This window comes from Oxyura jamaicensis, chromosome 4 (genome assembly GCF_011077185.1).
Source record: "Oxyura jamaicensis isolate SHBP4307 breed ruddy duck chromosome 4, BPBGC_Ojam_1.0, whole genome shotgun sequence".
Lineage (NCBI taxonomy): Eukaryota > Metazoa > Chordata > Aves > Anseriformes > Anatidae > Oxyura > Oxyura jamaicensis.
Window position 1 is genome coordinate 90562831 of NC_048896.1, and position 17938 is coordinate 90580768.

The 17938-nt window shown below is 43.4% G+C and overlaps 1 protein-coding gene across 4 annotated transcripts; it reads right to left on the reverse strand.

The window, feature by feature from the left end:
* Positions 1-1365: 1365 nt before the first annotated feature.
* KRCC1 (lysine rich coiled-coil 1) lies at positions 1366-17938 on the reverse strand. Of its 4 annotated transcripts, none has more exons than XM_035326285.1 (7): positions 15968-17013; positions 8237-8343; positions 5906-6013; positions 5644-5818; positions 4691-4936; positions 3808-3922; positions 1366-2812 (listed from the first exon to the last, which is right to left on the reverse strand). In XM_035326285.1, exons 1-7 carry the CDS (start codon positions 16032-16034, stop codon positions 2020-2022), a joined length of 1611 nt encoding a protein of 536 aa, XP_035182176.1. In that variant the 5' UTR covers positions 16035-17013; the 3' UTR covers positions 1366-2019. The 4 variants fall into 4 exon arrangements, with proteins under 4 accessions (XP_035182176.1, XP_035182177.1, XP_035182178.1 ...); XM_035326287.1 differs by lacking the exon at positions 15968-17013 and adding an exon at positions 17724-17938 and having other exon boundaries at positions 1367-2812; XM_035326288.1 differs by lacking the exon at positions 15968-17013 and adding an exon at positions 17040-17173 and having other exon boundaries at positions 1367-2812.

Here is a 17938-nt window from a genome sequence, read left to right on the forward strand (position 1 = left end):
CTCCCACTCCTGACTTCCAAGACTGCAACTCATATTTGAAAAAGCAAGTAAACTGGCACTCACTTCCCTTCAACAAATCTGTTCCTTGTGTACATGCAGAATACCACATCATGGCCTTACCTCCTGCTGGAGGTCCAGTGGTTTCCTTAGACTGGCTTCCTAAGGAAAGGAAGAGCACACGACCGTACAGAAGAAGGCTTTCCTACTAAGACACAGGCCATATTTGTACAGCCCCATCTGTCAGAGTAGCAGAAATATCAAAGATCTTGTAGTGCCCCAAAGCTGAAACGGGTGTCCTGGGAGAACAAGTCATTATTTGTCTTACACGGGAAGCAAGCTGCAGCACCACTCAGGTTACTTCCAGAGCCATGTTATTCCCAGAGCCTATAAAGAGAGAGTGCTTAAAAATGTCCTGAGTTGCACTGCAGGCCGCTGCAAGCAGCCTGCAGTTTTCAACAGCTCCCAGCTATTACCAACAGTTAACATAACTTACGACTGAACTTGCTCTCTTCCCATATAATGAGGAAAGCCGTTATTATCGTGTGACCTGAGACTCCCTCATCAGGAGAGTGGGGGTTAAAGAAAGCCAAGAAAGAGTCCTTTGAAAGATACAGAAAGGCACGCAATTACTGAGTGAGGAAAAATAGCTACCGGGGAAAGTAAAGGCATTATCAGCCTCAAAGTAGGTTAGAAAAGGGGACCAGAGCAAGGGCTCTATATACACCTTAAAGCTGAAACGTCATGGACTTCTGACACCACATTCCTGAGACTCCTAGAATAAATTTCTGACCAGTGAGTTGTTATTGGCACCTTCATGTTCCTGCTCAACTGTGTATGGCTGCGCATGAAGCTAGTTAAGCTTGATTGCTAGAGGATAGGCCGAGTTACCTGACAGCTCAGATGCCCACTGCTCAGATTTATAACACTAGCAAACAGCAATCCTAAATCCAGGATTGCAGCCTACAACTAAACAAATACTTAAGAAAAACACAGTACGTTATTCACAAGGCTTTTCAACCTACTTCTTCCTGCAAAACCAAAACAAACCAGACAGAATTCAAGGCTTGAGGGCCCTGGTCTCTACACCACCCCACCCCACAACCACCCACAAGATTCAGTTGGGCAGATATACCGAAAGCAGCAGCTCAGCACAGGTGCCCCTACAAACAGACTACCCAGTGGTGCAACTTGACAACGTGGGGCTTTCAGATCCCACATCAAGGCTAAGAAAAAGCTTTCTTGCAACCTGAAGGCACTGAGAGAAACTAAATGGTGCCTTGTGACACTGCTTTTAAATACATAGGACAGATGTAGGACATCAGTTCACATGCCACAATAAGGCAAATCCGTATTATGAACGAAGGTCTGATGACAGAAAAGAGCCTGACGTTAGCTATTATTTTTGCATATTGCACCTTTTCTGGGTTTTCTAAATTAAACTAAGAATCAGGATTACAACGAGAAAAATATGTTAGATGTAAATCTGACAACCAGTTGCATGTTTAATAAACTTTTTTCACTCTCAGAAAGGTGTGGAAAAAAATTACAGTAGCAAGTAAGATCTGGATTCAAAAGCCTTTCTTTAAGAGTTGTCAGTGAAATGTTACAGATGTAACTGGCAACACTGTAATGCCCTTACTTATCTGCTGACCTCATGTACTGTCCTGGAAAAATAAAGGAAATCTCTATTAGTATTAGGACAAAAAAGCTATACATTCTGGTGAATTTCCAAGAATATTCTGTAAGCTACTGACCCTTATCTGAGGAATATTCCAGAAGAGATTATAGACTTTCCAGCTCACATCACTGCAATGGCTGGTGTACAGGTAACAATGAACAACTGATTCATACCTACTACCCAAAAGCCTGTTATAATTCTGGCTTTTCCTCGCTTCCAGATTGGAACAAAACCTTTGTTTTTAAGCAGACAACAACAGCAAAACAGCCACAGTACAGCACAAAGTGCATTAGAGAAACTATAACCAGAATCAGCTTCTTAAAACCTAAACGAAACCTTTATCAGTGTCCAAAGACAAATTCATCCCAAAGTAGCTCTTCTTCTGTTTTGCCATCTGGCTGTGGCTTCTGTTTATCCTTTCTGTGTTTCCTGCTCTCCTTCTCAGCAGGGTTTTCTGTAAGTCTTTTGCTTTTATAAAGCTTTGATTTCTTCTCATTTACTAAGTCTATGTCAAATTTCATACGCTTCTGCCTCTCATTTTCTTTTCCAAAATCTGCATCTTCACTATTCTCCTTCCTTTTTGGTGTTGTGGCTTCTTTCTTACACTTCAGCTCTTCACTAATGCATTTTTCCTCCTCACTATGTTTTATCTGTAGTTTCTGTTCTCTGTAGCAGCTGGTAAAAGTTTCATCAACCTCAAGTTTGCAATAGTCTTTAGACTCTGCAACTGATAGTCTAAAGCTTTTATCTCTGTTGGTGGCCACCTCAGATGCTTGCTCTTCCGTACAGTATCCCACATTACAGTTAAAATTACGTGTCTTTTCCAGCGCATGCTCACAAGCTGATGGCCAACTGGGCGATCTCTTTTCCACAGTAATTGTAGGTGACTGGGTTTCTGAGAAAATGTTGGAGTGACAGCCTTCTTCACGCTTAAAGGTTGAAGATACAACCCCACTGAGGTCACTTCCTCCTTCGGCATCTTTATTTTGAAACTCTTCCTCTTCTGCTCTTCTCAAATATGTTCTCTGCTCTAGACCTGTAGCTTTTGGAACTTGAATGCAATCTGTTAATTCATCTGGAAAGGAGTCGTAAGTTTTCTTTGACTTCTCCACGAGACTGACAACCTTTGTTGCTCTGCATAAATTGGATAGAAAAATCATAGTTATTAATACCGATCAATTTGCTTAGGATTTGTTGATTTAAAAAAAAAAAGACAGGAGGGCATAAAGACATACCCGATAAAGCTATTTATATTTCCAGAGTTACAAAAAGAACAAAAACGTATTTCAAGTGTGTAGCTCTCTGTACCTATATAAAACCTACACGATCATATTTCCAAATGAGCTGAAATTACAGGGAACAGATATAACCACTATTGTGGTTATATTATTATTGCACCTTCACTTAAAATGTCTTTTCAGTATGTCTAACATGAAGGCAGTTTTGATATTTGGCCTACTTGCACAGCAATCTCAAAAAAGGTACTTCTTAAATCACCACAATATCCATTCTGCAATTAACACAGGCTACGGTGCCTTTTTCAGGTTAAAGGGAAAGTAAGAACTATCATATATCCCACAAATCATCTTATGCCAAACCTAAGATGCATGCTGATGAACCTTTAAGGCACCACCACAGTCAGTGGAGACCTGGCACTTTTCAGGATTAAGCTCTATTTGCTCAGTCAACAGGAATTGTAAAACCATTTCCTTCTAGGCTGACTAAGCACTGAGGGTGCTGTGCCAAAATAAGTGCTTCTGTCCCCAAATAAGCAAATAACTGGGGATAGTAAAATAAGTGGGAAAACCACAAGGTTCAGGACCTTTTTTGTGGGCTGCCACTGAAGATGCAGCTGTAGGAACCATAAGAGTGAACATCAGTCATAAATATGATACTTAAAACAGACAGTGACCCTTAAAGACAATAAACTAAAACAAAACCAAATTAAAACAGAAACAATAACCAAAAACCAAAAAGTCCACAAGAACAACAAAACCAAAAAACCACAATAACTGGTCAAAGTCCCTTAACAGCAGCCAGCTGGGCTACTGAAGAAAGCAAAGTCTTTAGTAGAAACTTGAAAGTAGAAGCTACAGAGGAAGAGTAGCAAAAAAGACTCACTGACTTACCTAATCTGGTGTTTTTTCCCTTGCACGTGGGACTGGTATGTTTCAATAGATGAAAGCATGATATTACAAACACGACACGTGTAAGGACCACGCCAAACCACAGAGAATAAGGTGTCTGTAGGTTAGAAAGACTGCAAGTGAAAGTCAAAACTCATCACAATCCCTCCCCGTGCAAGAGTCCTAACACGATGTTCCCATAACCAGCTCCTACAGACATATACAAAGTCTATGCTGCAACATCTCAATTTTACACTCTTACATTCTCTTCTCTTTCAAGCTGTGTTACTCATAGACATAAGTATATAAAAATAATAAAATTACAAGAACACCAAGTAATTGTTTTCCCCATGTAAACCCAAGAGCAAAACACAGCGTTAATTCCGATGCTTTGCATCAAAACGCACCATTTTCTTTAAATTATAGTATAACTCATTGAACGACAACAACGACTTGAAACAACTTCTGAGTATCAAGTAGGATTTTGAATTCTTTACAAAAGGAAGGATCAACAGTTCTGTTACAGAAGACCCACTAAAATAAATGGAATTTGCACTGGTACGACACTAGGGCCTTGGACAGTGCTAGAGCTGGAGACTGTCCTGATGGAGAATAATGACCATTTAGGAAACAAGCTTCCTTATGTGGGAAGACTGAAGGAATTACAGCAATCAGTTTGGTGAACAAAAGAATAATGGAAGACATTATAAGCATTAAAGTTGTCAGAGACAAAGAACTCCAGCAATTGATGGACTAAACATAAAGAAATTAATTTGTTCTGCAGCAAAGGAGAGAACTACCATTTCCTTGCATGAATCAGAGCAGCCCCTTGCACAAATCAGAGCTAACTACTCAAGCTGTCCCCACCTGCTCACGTTCTGCTTACCATTTATTCTGGATTCTGCAAGGAGAGCTTCATCTCCCAGCTCCTCCATTATCTTTTTCCGTGCTACGTTTCTTCTGTGTTTCTTACCAACATAATGCTGCTGGGCCGAAAACAGATCGTCGAAGGGAACAGAGCAGAGCCGGCAGTACTTCGTATCATTTAACTCCAAACTTGTGCTGGAGGTTGATGCAAACTCCTCAGCTTTTGAAGGCAGCAAGGGCTTCTCAGCTGATGGCTTCTGTAAAGCTGGAGAGATGGAAGCAGAGGATAAACCTGCTGATGGCACAGCAAGGGAAGGGCTAAACCAATTGCATCGAGCAAAATACATAACTGCAGAACGATGGAGCTGGAAGGGCGAACAGCCTGCTGGGGGCTGAACTGCTTGCCAGAGCCTGGAAAGTACCTTAGTCCTTACAAAGATACAAGAGCACGGTGTGATAAGGAGCACATGGAATATTCAGAAACCCCACCGTTCGATACCAGTATTAATCAACTGTTTGATGGCTGCTCACTCTAAAGTCCTTAAACAGTCCAAGAAGAGACTTACCCTGCAGAGGGTGAGTTCAGCAACTTGTACAGAACTAACACCACTTCAGTGTTGTTTGAGGATTAACTTTTTTTTTTTTTTAAATTATTAATTTATCAGAGTAACATCTTGCTTGGACTGCAGTGAATACTTTGAGCAACTGTAAGCATCTTTCATCAATAAAAAAAATCAGAAATACTTGCCTTTAGTTAGAAAGATAAAGAGTTTGAAAGAAAGGTTCCCCAGCTTCAGAGTTTCACAGCGTATTTTGTATCTTTGTTTATCGACCTAAGGAGCTATCACTCCACAGCTCCATGACTTCGGCAGAACAGAAGGCGTAGAGACATGCAGGAGTAGGAACACACCTCTATATTTGTTTCAGAGAGTAACAGGAAAGCACATGCAATGCAAATTATTTAGTTCTTACCAGAAACAGGCTGCATGCTCTGTGCTGCCATCAGGACTTTGTCTCTTGATACTTGCTTCAGCTTTTTAGCGTGGATCTTTCCCAAGTAGTGAGACAATGCAGTAATTGGGGAGGAAAGAGTCATTTTACAGAGACTGCAGTGTTTGTTTTTATCTGCTTCACCACTCCCATCCACCTGAAAACAGGCAAGGGCAAGCTCAGTCATAAGCACTTACTGAAGGACAAGAGAACAGTTTAGTTAGCCACAAAGAGGAATAGTCACCTGAAAATTAATATAGTTTGTTTTCTTCTTTTTGCCATGCTCCTGCCTCTCATCCTTCTCAGCATGCGTTTGGGTGTAAAGACAAATTTTCTGAGCATGCTTTTTGCTCTGAGAAGAGATTGGAATTATTCTTGTTTCATTAACAAGGGGCCAAGCAGTGGTATATCCAGCGACTGGGATTTCATTCATCCAAAATTGCCTTCAACACTTGCCAAACTGCATTTGTATAAAGCAGGGCCACGACCAGACAGAAGCCAGCTCATGTAACACGACCGTTCTTTAATCAGTAATACAGCATTTAGCGCTACTCCTAACATTTTGCTCTCAGGCAGCCCTCAGAGTCACCTCCTCTCAACTCACTGGGGAACCAAAAATCCTTACACACCCTCCTACAAACACGGACACTGAAACAGGTATGGAAGGCAACGTGTCCATGCCACAGAGCAGATCTGCTGTGCTCCTTTAACGCTACACCTGGTGGGTTTGACATCAAGGCCACCCTGAGTGGCGGCACAGAGGACTGACAGGCAGCATGACCTAATTTACCTTCTTAAAGAAGCCTGGTCTCCCCGTACAGTTGGTGGAGAGAAACAGGTTTCCCTGGAGAAGGTGACAGTCTCCAGCTTTGAGCAAGTCTATGGAGATTTCTACTGTGGATTCATTAGTCCAGTAATCTCAAATCCCATATTATGTATACTTCCCTCATCTGTGATTATTTTTTAATTCTTAGATGCTTTCTCAATGCATAACCTTTGGACTCCTGCACTTATAACATACTCACCAAATGCCACGCTACACACTGGTAACACACAAAGTCAAACAAGTGGCTTGTCTTTTCTAATCCAATGCTTTCCAAGTGGCTGTTAAAATCTGAGGAGCTACACAGGATATTCCATCAATATTACCAAAGACAAAGAGGTCCTATCACACCTGGCTAGACAACACAAACAGAACTGAGGAGAAAGAGTCAGTTATTTCCATCTCGATTAATTTTGCAATGGTGAAGTCAGATAACTCTGCAATTGCATCTTTTGTCCTCAACTGGATTTGGATCCAAGAAAGAGAAACTCAGACTGAGTCTGGACTCTGAAATTCTGACGCTACAAGTGCTGCTTAACATAAAGTAAGGAAATACTACACCTTGCAAGACCTGCATCTTAATTAATAACGTGAATAACAAGACACACCTGAGAGCAACTGACATTGTGAACTAACTCCGGCAAAGAGATAGAAATGTCTGCGCCTGCAAACCGTCAATATCAAGTTTCAAAATACAGCTCCATTTCCTGTGTTGACAGCAATATCCCAAGGTACACACTTGTTCCAAGAAACTCCTTCAGCATGATTCATACAACCTGCCTCATGCAGACACCTGCAAACAGAGCAGGGCCTGTGTGTCTCTGGGTGAAGTGTTAAGGTGCGTGACCTCTCCCCTCTATAGTTAGCGTTGCCCCATGCTGTCCGTATGCTCTGGGCTCGTGCGGTGTAGATCTGCTTCAATCCCATACACAGCATCGCCGGAACCTGCTCAATTCCTTCTATAATTGCCCTGCAATACGCAGGTGACTGCCCTTCAATATCACAACATTTCACAGAATCACAGAATCACAGAATTTCTAGGTTGGAAGAGACCTCAAGATCATCGAGTCCAACCTCTAACCTAACACTAACAGTCCCCACTAAACCATATCCCTAAGCTCTACATCTAAACGTCTTTTGAAGACTTCCAGGGATGGTGACTCCACCACCTCCCTGGGCAGCCTGTTCCAATGCCTCACAACCCTTTCAGTAAAGAAGCTCTTCCTAATATCTGACCTAAAACTCCCCTGGTGCAACTTTAGCCCATTCCCCCTCATCCTGTCACCAGGCACGTGGGAGAACAGGCCAACCCCCACCTCTCTACAGCCTCCTTTAAGGTATCTGTAGAGAGCGATAAGGTCGCCCCTGAGCCTCCTCTTCTCCAGGCTGAACAAGCCCAGCTCCCTCAGCCGCTCCTCGTAGGACTTGTTCTCCAGGCCCTTCACCAGCTTCGTCGCCCTTCTTTGGACCCGCTCAAGCACCTCGATGTCCTTCTTGTAGCGAGGGGCCCAAAACTGAACACAGTACTCGAGGTACGGCCTCACCAGAGCCGAGAAGCTGGTTAAAGGTTTAAAAGCTGGTTAAAAGGTTTAAAGCTGGTTAAAGGTTTAAAGCTGGTTAATGGTTAAGCCTAGCATAAGCTTTAAGAAAGACTATGAAAAGCCCTAAGTAGCCTTTTATAACACCATACAGAAACCTCAAAGAAACCCAAAGCCCAGTGCTTGCTAGGAGCAGCCCTCCCTTCCAGCCTACCTCAGAGTGGGACATCCTTTGGGACTCAGACTGCAGCACTGCCCTGCAAACCTTACAGAAGGTGTCGGTGAACAGGTCCTTCCTTGTTGCCTCATCTAAAACGTCTTCTAAACACACAGAGCAAAAGACAAAAACAAACAACAGTCAGCAGACAGGACAAGATATATTTGTATGTCTTTGCTTACTCAAAATATCGACCACTTGAATATTCACGCGCAGCAGGAGATGAGGAAGCCAATTTTCATCCACTCAATCACATCATGCCTTGTTGCAGCTTCAAAGCAGCGCTGCAAAGCCACCCAAACCTTTCTGCTTACTGAGGGATTGCTCTCATGGACTCCAGTATTACTCTAAGTGTACCTGGACTTTAAAAAGGAGGAAGATAGAGCCTCTTCGTTGGGTTTTCAGTTCAAATAGGGCATACTGCCAGAAATAACTAGACTAATGGCCTGAGAAAAGGTTTTTAGCTGGACTAGGTCACACAGTTAGTTAAATTCGGGAATATTGTTTAAAGAAGAGATGTAAAGGAGGTCCGGGAGCAGCTCAGTACATGAGAAAGGCCAGGAGGTATCAGGAGCTTCCAAAGGTTGTCAGAGAGACCTTTTTTTTTTTTTTTAAGTTATATGGAGAAAAACCGCTCCAATGGTTTGTTTTGATTTTCTTGCCCTGTTCCCCCTTAACTCGTGGCATGTACACACTTCAATTCCTATTAAGATTGGCCCAGACTTAAAGCTAATCCTGAATAATTTTATGTGAAGGCACACTTGATCTGGGGGACACCCTCATCAGCACTTAAAAGCAGGGATCATGCCAATCAAGAGCATTAAAACACTTCAAACGAGTATAGCTGTGTAGGCAAAACCCTCGTGAAGATACAGCTACAGCACCACCCCATCCTTTCTCCTCTCGATGAGGTTTTAATTCATTAGGGGCACCAGTTTACCTCATATTGCTTCCAACACTAACTGGCAGGGGCAGGCTGTGCTCTCAGGGAGTGAGCTTACCCCTGCTGCTAAACTGCCAAATCTTTTTTCTGTGCTGCCAGCCTCTAAGGCTACCTGCTTATTTCTCATCCCCAGCGGGCTGTACTTTAAATATAATGAAGCTGGAATTTCACTTGTTGGCATGCCCTGCACTTACAGATAAGCCAAAACTAAACCACTTTGAAGCAAATGTAAAGGAAACCATGCAGCTACACAGTTTAAGTAGACCATGCTCTTTAAATGAAACTGAGGTTATGGGACTGTGGTGGGGTGGCCTTGGCTCCTTCCCATGGGGTGCAGCTCTTCAAGAACTGCTCCCACACGGCTCCATACCACGGGGTCCCTCCCCCAGGAGCAAACTGCTCCAGCACGGGTCCCCCACGGGCGGCAGCTCCCCCCAGACCCCTGCTCCTGCGTGGGCTCCTCTCCACGGGCTGCAGCTCTGGCCCGGGCCTGCTCCTGCGGGGGCTCTCCATGGGCTGCAGCCTCCTCCAGGCCACATCCACCTGCTCCAACGGGGGCTCCTCCACAGGCTGCAGCGTGGAGATCTGCTCCGTGTGGGACCCATGGGCTGCAGGGGGACAGCCTGCTCCACCAGGGGCCTCTCCATAGCTGCAGGGGAACTGCAGCTCCCTGCCTGGAGCACCTCCTGCACTCCTGCTGCACTCACCTTGGGGGCTGCAGGGCTGCCAAGATTATTATTAGACCTCTCCAAGTTTATCCAGCGGATGATACTGTCTTCCATCCTAGAAACCACCTGTGGAGCAGTTTGCTTTCTGTGCCTTGCACAAAGCCTGGAGAGACTGTGGGATAGGAAAGCAATGCTCCCTGTAGTCTCAAGGCTCAGAGCCAGAAAGCATCTAGGAACCCATAAAGACATTCAGACTTCACTGTTATTTTTCAAGATTGTTCTTTTGGCCACTTGTCCAAGGGAACATGAAAAAGCAGAACTGGATGCTGTGCAGGGTGTCCAAGGGAACATGAAAAAGCAGAACTGGGTGCTGTGCAGCGTGTCCTATGGCTAGCTAGTGATGCTGAGCTGTGGGATGATCTGTTCACAGAGCATCCTGATCCATCGGGAGGAGACAGCAGCTGCTCGCAATGCCAGCCACAAGCACAGCTACCTGGCACCTCTGATCCACCTTTAAATACCACAACCTGGTAATTTCAGACTCAAACCACATGAAAACCGTATGAACATACCCTTTTTTCTTATTATTTTCTGTAGAGTTAGCTGACTTTTGGGTAAATATATTCGCCCTGCATCACTTATTTCTTTGCAGTCTTATAATGAACGGCACGGAGGCAAATTCAGGAATAAATCAGCGCGACTCCCACTGAAATCCCAACCAGGCTGCAAGATGCAAATGGTCTTCAGCCTGACCTGGGCAACTGCAGTCCCCTGCAGTCACGGTGCCTCACGACCATTTGTGACACACGAAAGTGACAGAGCATGGGGAGATTTACACTACCACTGCCTGCGAGCAACTGGTTCTGTGAATAGTAAGTTGGACTCGTGAGAAACTAAGCTGTGTTTTTGCAGTAGAGAACTAATTTTCTGTATTCCAAGGCAGCTGTGGACTCACAACAAGGAGAAATGCTAAGTAGATAAGTGGACAGGAGAAGGCCTCACTGTTCCAAAATAAGGCAGAAACTTGAGAAAAAAACAGGATGAGCAGTGTGAGAGTAAAACAAAGATCACATGCTCTCAAAACATAAGAAAGGGAAAAAATAGGGAAAAGGGAGAAATGAAAAGGTTGAAAAAAAGAAAAATTGTACATATCTGGTACAGAGGAGCGTCGAGCATCTTGTGAACCTGTAGTACTCAGCCAATGAGGAAACAGGGGAAGTGATCGGGTGTCAGGTAATAGGGAATAAAAGGTTATGAGTTGTTTACTACAACGTGCTCCTAATTGGCAGGATGCCCGCTGTTGCGATCACAAATAAAACAGCTTCACAGAAGATCCTGTCTGAAGAAAATTGAGATTTTTCTCACAAACTCGAGGTCTTCAGCCTCCACATTCACAAGATGTCTTTCCTGGCAATGAAGAGAAACTTAAAAACCAGCTTACCTTACTGTTCGCAACCATGCTGTCACAAACTTTTCAGAGATTTAATCAAAAGCAGCAGCCTTACAGGACTGCTGTTTGACCTCATCATTTCGCTACCTCCAAAACGTTTAAATAAAGATACTGGTATCCCAAATTCAGAGTAATTGAACAAGCTTTTGGCTATTAAAAAAGAGGGTTCTACTGCAAAGCAGACCAACTGCTGTTTGTCACAAAGGGACTGCTCCTTAATAAAGGATATGGAAAAATGTTTTAGAAATACATGACATTTTTAAAAATACAAGATATAGACTGTCCTGCCACATGATGAAGACAACCTGCAGTAATAATGTAACTTCTAGGGTATTTTTTTTCCCCTCTTATTTTCATTTTAATGGCAATATTGGTTCATGTCATTCTTTGTAGGTCTTACGGCCTGTCCTTGCCCCAGTTTTCTCAGCTCCGTTACGAGATCTCTGGTACGCACTCCTGCCACAGACATGCCGTGAGACTTTGAGCTTTGTGAAGTTCACTGGCATCTCAGAAAAGACATGCTACAACAACAGCAAACATTAACAGCAGCTGGTGTAACTAAAAGGATGCACAACATGAAGTTTCAGGTACGGGAATTTCTGGCAATCAAAGGCTAAATCTGACCCCACTGAAAAACAAGAAGAGCTTTGCAAGGGACGTTTACACAACCAAATAACCTCACATACGTGCCAGCTACCAGCAACGTGAGCACAAAGATCACCCCAAACCCTCACAGTGCTCCTGCAAAGCGTGGAGCATTCCACAGGGCTGGAAACCAGAGTGCAGTTCTTGCTTTGCAGGTGTCTAGGAAGGATGAGACCCCATTTTTAGTGCATATTGTCATAGAATGTAGGGACACCAAGCACACAATAACACGAGTACAATTTAATACGGGACAGACAGCAGCTTTATTAACTACAACCAGAGCAAGAAAACATTCAGAAGGGGTTTCCTCCCACCTGATGGCAGGGACCTGACTTATATCCATCTCAGAGCAAAGAAAAAAGTGAGGAAAGAAAAAAAAAATAATTCTAATGTTAACAAAGCCAGGTATCCATCCTTGGGGATGGACTCCTTCAGAAGCTTGTTAGCTGCCACAGCTGAGGATAGAGAGATGGCTCCTGGTAGAGCCTGGAGGAGTGGTGCACCCAGTGTTATCTTCACTCAGAAGTGGGAGCTGGAAAAAATCACAGCCTGCCAGCTTTAAGTCGAAAGGAATGTTCTTTTAGTTAGGATAACCTTCTTAGCCAGACCTCTCAAATCTTAAATGTTAGTAATTTTACCACCACAGCAGGAATCCCAGCCTGTTTCAGGTCTAGATTCTTTTCCAGGCACCCTGAAGGTTACCTTAGGTATGGAGAACCTCCACAAAATGCCCAAACCATTCCCTTCCTGGGCTCCCTGCTGTGCTACGTGCTCTTGATCCCCGAGGAGAACAAGAAAGCTACCTTCTTCAATAATCCATAAAGCAAGTATACGAACGCTGGATTTGCAGCATCATGCAGCTCTGACCTAAACACCACCACGAATGAATGCGAAGGCTGCTTCTTATCCCACTGCTACCTCCCCATGCACCCAAATCGCTCTGTTAGTAGTGTGGATTTAAAAACGCATACAGGTATTGATACTTGTGGATGACGGTCTGAAACCGTGCTGCCTGACCGCAGTGCAAAGAGTTCATTTGAGACCAAAAGATGAGATCAAGAAAGTGAACATCAAATCTAGTTATCTACAGAAAGGAGACTGTTAATTGGCATTCAGAGATCTCCAGAGACCTACTTCACGCTGTTTTTTAAATGCAGAGCATAAACCCACCCTAAATCAGTAAGCAATGAGGAATGCATTCCTAAAACATGCTCAGCATGACTGTCTTAGTACTCAAATACTGAAATACTGGTACTGAGAAGGCAATGGGAGAGCAGGTGCTCAGTATCGATTCAAATAAATAAATAGAGGTGGCTTTTGGAAGTCTGGCACCAAAGAAGCTGCCTAGTAATAAGGAATCAGACTGAGTCACTGTCTGAACTGAAGGCCAGATACTTGCTTACTGCTTCTCAAGTGCCATTTACCACCTTAGAGGCACATCCAGCATATATATATACACACATACATATATATACACACACACATATATATATAAGTTTAAATCTTGTTGAATTGCTGTGCCGCTGAAGAACTGTATTAAAACACTGATGTGAGAGGGCTTGGTGATATTTTTAACATGATTGTACCTGTCTATTTTTACTACTTGTAAGAAGTTCCAGGATGTTTGTCTTTTTCCAACATTAAACCTTTGCTGTTTTCTTACTCTTGCTAGGTAAATTTTAGAGGAGTTTTTGTGGTGTGCCATGTAGGAAAGGCAGGGGAAATAATGTCATCCCTCTGGGCAATGTAAAGTTGGTAATACTAATACTAATTAAAATATCAGAAGCCAGGCAATTTAAAAGATATCCTGTTCAACCTAAGATTTTCTACCACTTGATTAAAAAGGAAACGCACTCAGCCTCAGTCTAGCATTAAATTTTCTTTCCCAGTTCTTGAGGGAAGAGAAAACGGAAGAATAATGTAGTAAGGAAAAAGTACAAGCTAGACAAGTCCCTAAAGGCAAAGGCACCAACTTTCAATTTCAAGGTATTCAACCTGGAAAATGACATAGCCAAGTTCTGCCCTCAAATGCCAACAGCAAACGTGGCATCTTTATGAGAAATAAATAGATATACACGAATCAAGTTCAACAGCAGCAAGTCCCCAAGAGACAATACTGACTGGCGTTGTTTTCTTGTTTTACAAGGCCTTTCACAGGGCAGTCTCCAAAGCACGCTCTGCGCTGGCACAAGCTGAGCGCATCTTACCAAGCTGCCACCCGTCAGCCTCAGCACAGTAACTGACTGCTAGTGCTAGAACTGTCCCAGCTGCAAAGTAAACTAGGCTCGTTTAAATCCCACACACTGCACTACCTTGGTTTGCTGCACAAGCAGGAACAGCAGCAGCCTGCACGCAGCCCGTTACCGCATCACAGCTGACCAGCAGCAACTTCATGCGATGTGCAAACTCTGCTGCCTGTCATTAGGTGATCGTACTCCTCCTAAGTAACAGGAGGGAAGGTGAAAAGAAGCTTGACTACTGGGAGCAGCAGCTGTCCAAAACTGCAGGCAGACAGCATCACTGACATCCAGCCACTTTTGGTCACGGTACAGCAGGCAGACGCGGCCACTGTACGGTGGGAATCAGAAAGCAATCTTAGAAATTACCCGGAACAGATATCCACAGACACCACCTCGGAAAGGGCAGGCAAAGATAACAGACTTTAAAACCCTTATCAAATACACTCAGGCGTGGCATTACAGAACTGGATTCCTGGATGAGAAGGGGAGGCTGAACCAAACTGATTTCTATTTCTGCAGCTAGGTAAAGGCATTTCTCCAAGGAAGCAATACTGTAGTACTAAATGTTAGTTTTCTCAAGGGAGTTTAGTCCCTGAGTATTCTTCTGTATGATTTTTTGATCCCTTTCAAAGCTCAGGTGATTGTAAAACAAAGAAATACCAGACTAGATTCTGCTGTTTGAAAATGAGAGCTGTAAAACTGAACTTCCAGCACATTTCATAAACTAGATTCATCACCCAAACTGCAAGACTGGCTTTTTATTTCCACAGAACACCACAACAAGACAACCTCCAAACATGTACACACATCTTCAAATGTGTTATTGCAGATTTCTATATTTCATATCTACATGCTATCACAGATTTGACTCAGACACATGCCTAAGCCTGCACACAAGCACAGGCCTTTGGAGCATACAACACCACCACCAAACCAGGGGTAAAAGTTAGCATTGCCCAAACTTTCTGAAACTAAATCAAAACAGTGCTAAAAGCCTTTTATGGCCAGACGGATCCACGATCTGCCCTGACACACAACACAAGGAGCTTACAACTGATGGGAAACACAACACTCACCCTTTTGCCCAGTGTAAATGGTAACAAGATGCTTTGTCAGCTCTCTTAGGCAGTGTTCTGAAGGGAACAGAAAACGTTTTAAAGCATTAAGATGGAAATACAATCTATCAATCGCTACTAATAAAGTGGAGGCATCCACTTCTCGCAACACAGCTCCTTGCTTTTCTTCATTTTTCTCCTTCTTGGCCCACTTCCACTACCCTGTCTCTGACCTCTGCTCCCCGCCTCCTGTCACACCCAGGGGAGGCAGATCAGCATCTCACGGCTGAAACACGTTGAAATCAGCTGTTCTGCCTTTATTTTTAAAGAAAGGTAACTTTTTAGTGTTAAGTATCAACTGACTTTTACTACAGTAAGTTGCTCGGGATTTCAGAAAGCATATCTTTGATTTATTTTATTTTTAAGTCTCTAGGGACATATTTAAATCCAGCTGCACTTTTTGAGAGACAGTCAAAACGTTAACAGGGTGCAACAGAAAGCTCGTTGAAGTCTACGGGGGGAGGCTGGTTCCTTTTAACAGCAGACCTAATGCATTAGACTTCTTAAATACTGCAGGTTAAGTTGCTAGTTTCCTTGCCAACCTATTTCCTTACAGTAACAGAACTGTTTCCCTACCCTCTCCTTCCGTCTTAAGGACACATAAAAAATACAGCCCTGACTCCCCACTTCGTAAATGTTCTGTGGTGGGTTAAGACAAGTTACTTACCCTTCAGCCAGGTTCTCATCTGACAGATAAATGCTCCCATGAGATTGTATAACAGGTAGCAGCTCATGCAATGTTATTTCTCAGCCTAGTCTCAGTGTTATTTAAGAGGAATTGTGGAACGCTGGGTGAGAAACACGAGATGTGAATTGGTACCCAGTTCCTTTTATTTCTCCTCCAGTAGGTGGAAGATGGAGATGTGCAAAATAAAAAGGGAGGGAGATGGGAAAATTAGTAATTGAGAACACAAGCACACGCTACATGTTAAGTCTTGAAAAAGGAAATGTGTTTGTAAACTACAGATTAACTACACTCTTGCAGGTACCGAATGTTATTATCTTGTTGCTACTGAGCCAAAAGAAACCCCTTAAGATAAAACAAACCAATAAACCAAAACTACATATTAAAAAATGTATGTATGTGAAGAAATCAGCAAGAACTGTTGCCTCAGATACTTTCCAAGGCCAAAACTTACTGCTAATTTTGTATCTAAGAAAAGGATGCCTACCCTCCCTCCCTTACCAAGCTTTAAAACCAGAAATCGTCAGTAATATCCACTTACATTGCTCTGCTTAGCCCAGACATGAACTGACCATATAACCAGCAATCCTTGCTGTGTCTGGTTAACCACAAGACTTGTGCCTTTTGTGCACTAAAAATCAGGGAGTGAGCTACCTCTGGCCAGTGAGGAGTTAAGAAACGCTACCCTCAGGACCCTTAAAATCCCTTGAAAATGGAATTCAAACCTAAACATAACAAGAGTGTATTCATAACTTGCCCCAAGTACACTTTGAGGAGTGAATGTAATTTTGTTGCTTTTTTCTCCCCCAGAAAGGTGACTGCTTAAAATAGTCGTCAGTTTCTCTAAACAGCCAAACAGCTAAGAGTGATTAATTCCTCTGGAGTTATTTCTGTTTAACAGAGTACTACTAAATTTAACTGACAATGGGGAAATCCGCTGCTAGTAGATGTTTTACATATTAAACAAAAGACCATGTTTATGCATTGCTAAGTTTATGGCTAGCTTTTTTTTTTTTAAAAAAAAAAAATACAAAACCAACCCCAAAATACCAACCAAACAAAAACCCATAAAACAGACCAGTCAATGACTACAAAAACATGAACCAAAGCCTTTCAACATATGAATATTTCATAACCATTATGAATGGTTTGGCATTCCTGGAAGTTCAACCCTGTTTTTAGCCACTTGCTAGCTTTTTAGCAGGATAATATCTCACAGGACAGATTGTATCTGGGAAGGAGAGGACATGGAAAGTTCCTATCCCTCCTCAGCCACAACAGTAAGATTGAGTTTCTGAGCCCTGCATCACAGGTCTGGTGTATAAAAGTAATCCATTTGACATCTTACTATCCCAGAGTATGACCTTAGTTTATGAAGACAAGAGGAAGGCCTCTTTGCACTGAGCAATTAGATGTATGGCTACCTTTCAAGAGCTCAGAATCAAAGAGTTTGGACCTATATTTAGTTTAGTCTAACCTACCTGCTCCTCACACACGTAGGAAGACATGTCTCTTATTACATTTTGCTCCTTGTTAATTTCTGTCTTTGGTTTCAGATTCCTATTACTTTTCGATGCTGGTATCACACCAAAACTCTCTTATTTCACAGAGGGAACAGCACAACCGTGTTCCTGCCACTTCCACCACCACGGCAGTGTAAATGTGCTCCAAACCATCCAATTATTTCAGTTCAAACGTCTTACAAACCCTCCTCCTCCCTCTCCTCGGGGCCACTCACCTCCACGGCCGAGCTGGGGCTGTGGGGCCGCCTCCTGGTCCCCTCACAGCCCCTTAAGGGGCACGGCTCCGCCGGCAGGGCCGCCTTGACCGAGCCCTGAGGGCCGGGACACCTCAGCGGGCTCCTCCTTTGGCCCACCCCGGCTCCATCCTCGCCCCCTGCGGGGCCCGGCCCAGCCTGGCCCGGCCTCTGCCTCCCCTCAGGGCCCGCAACCT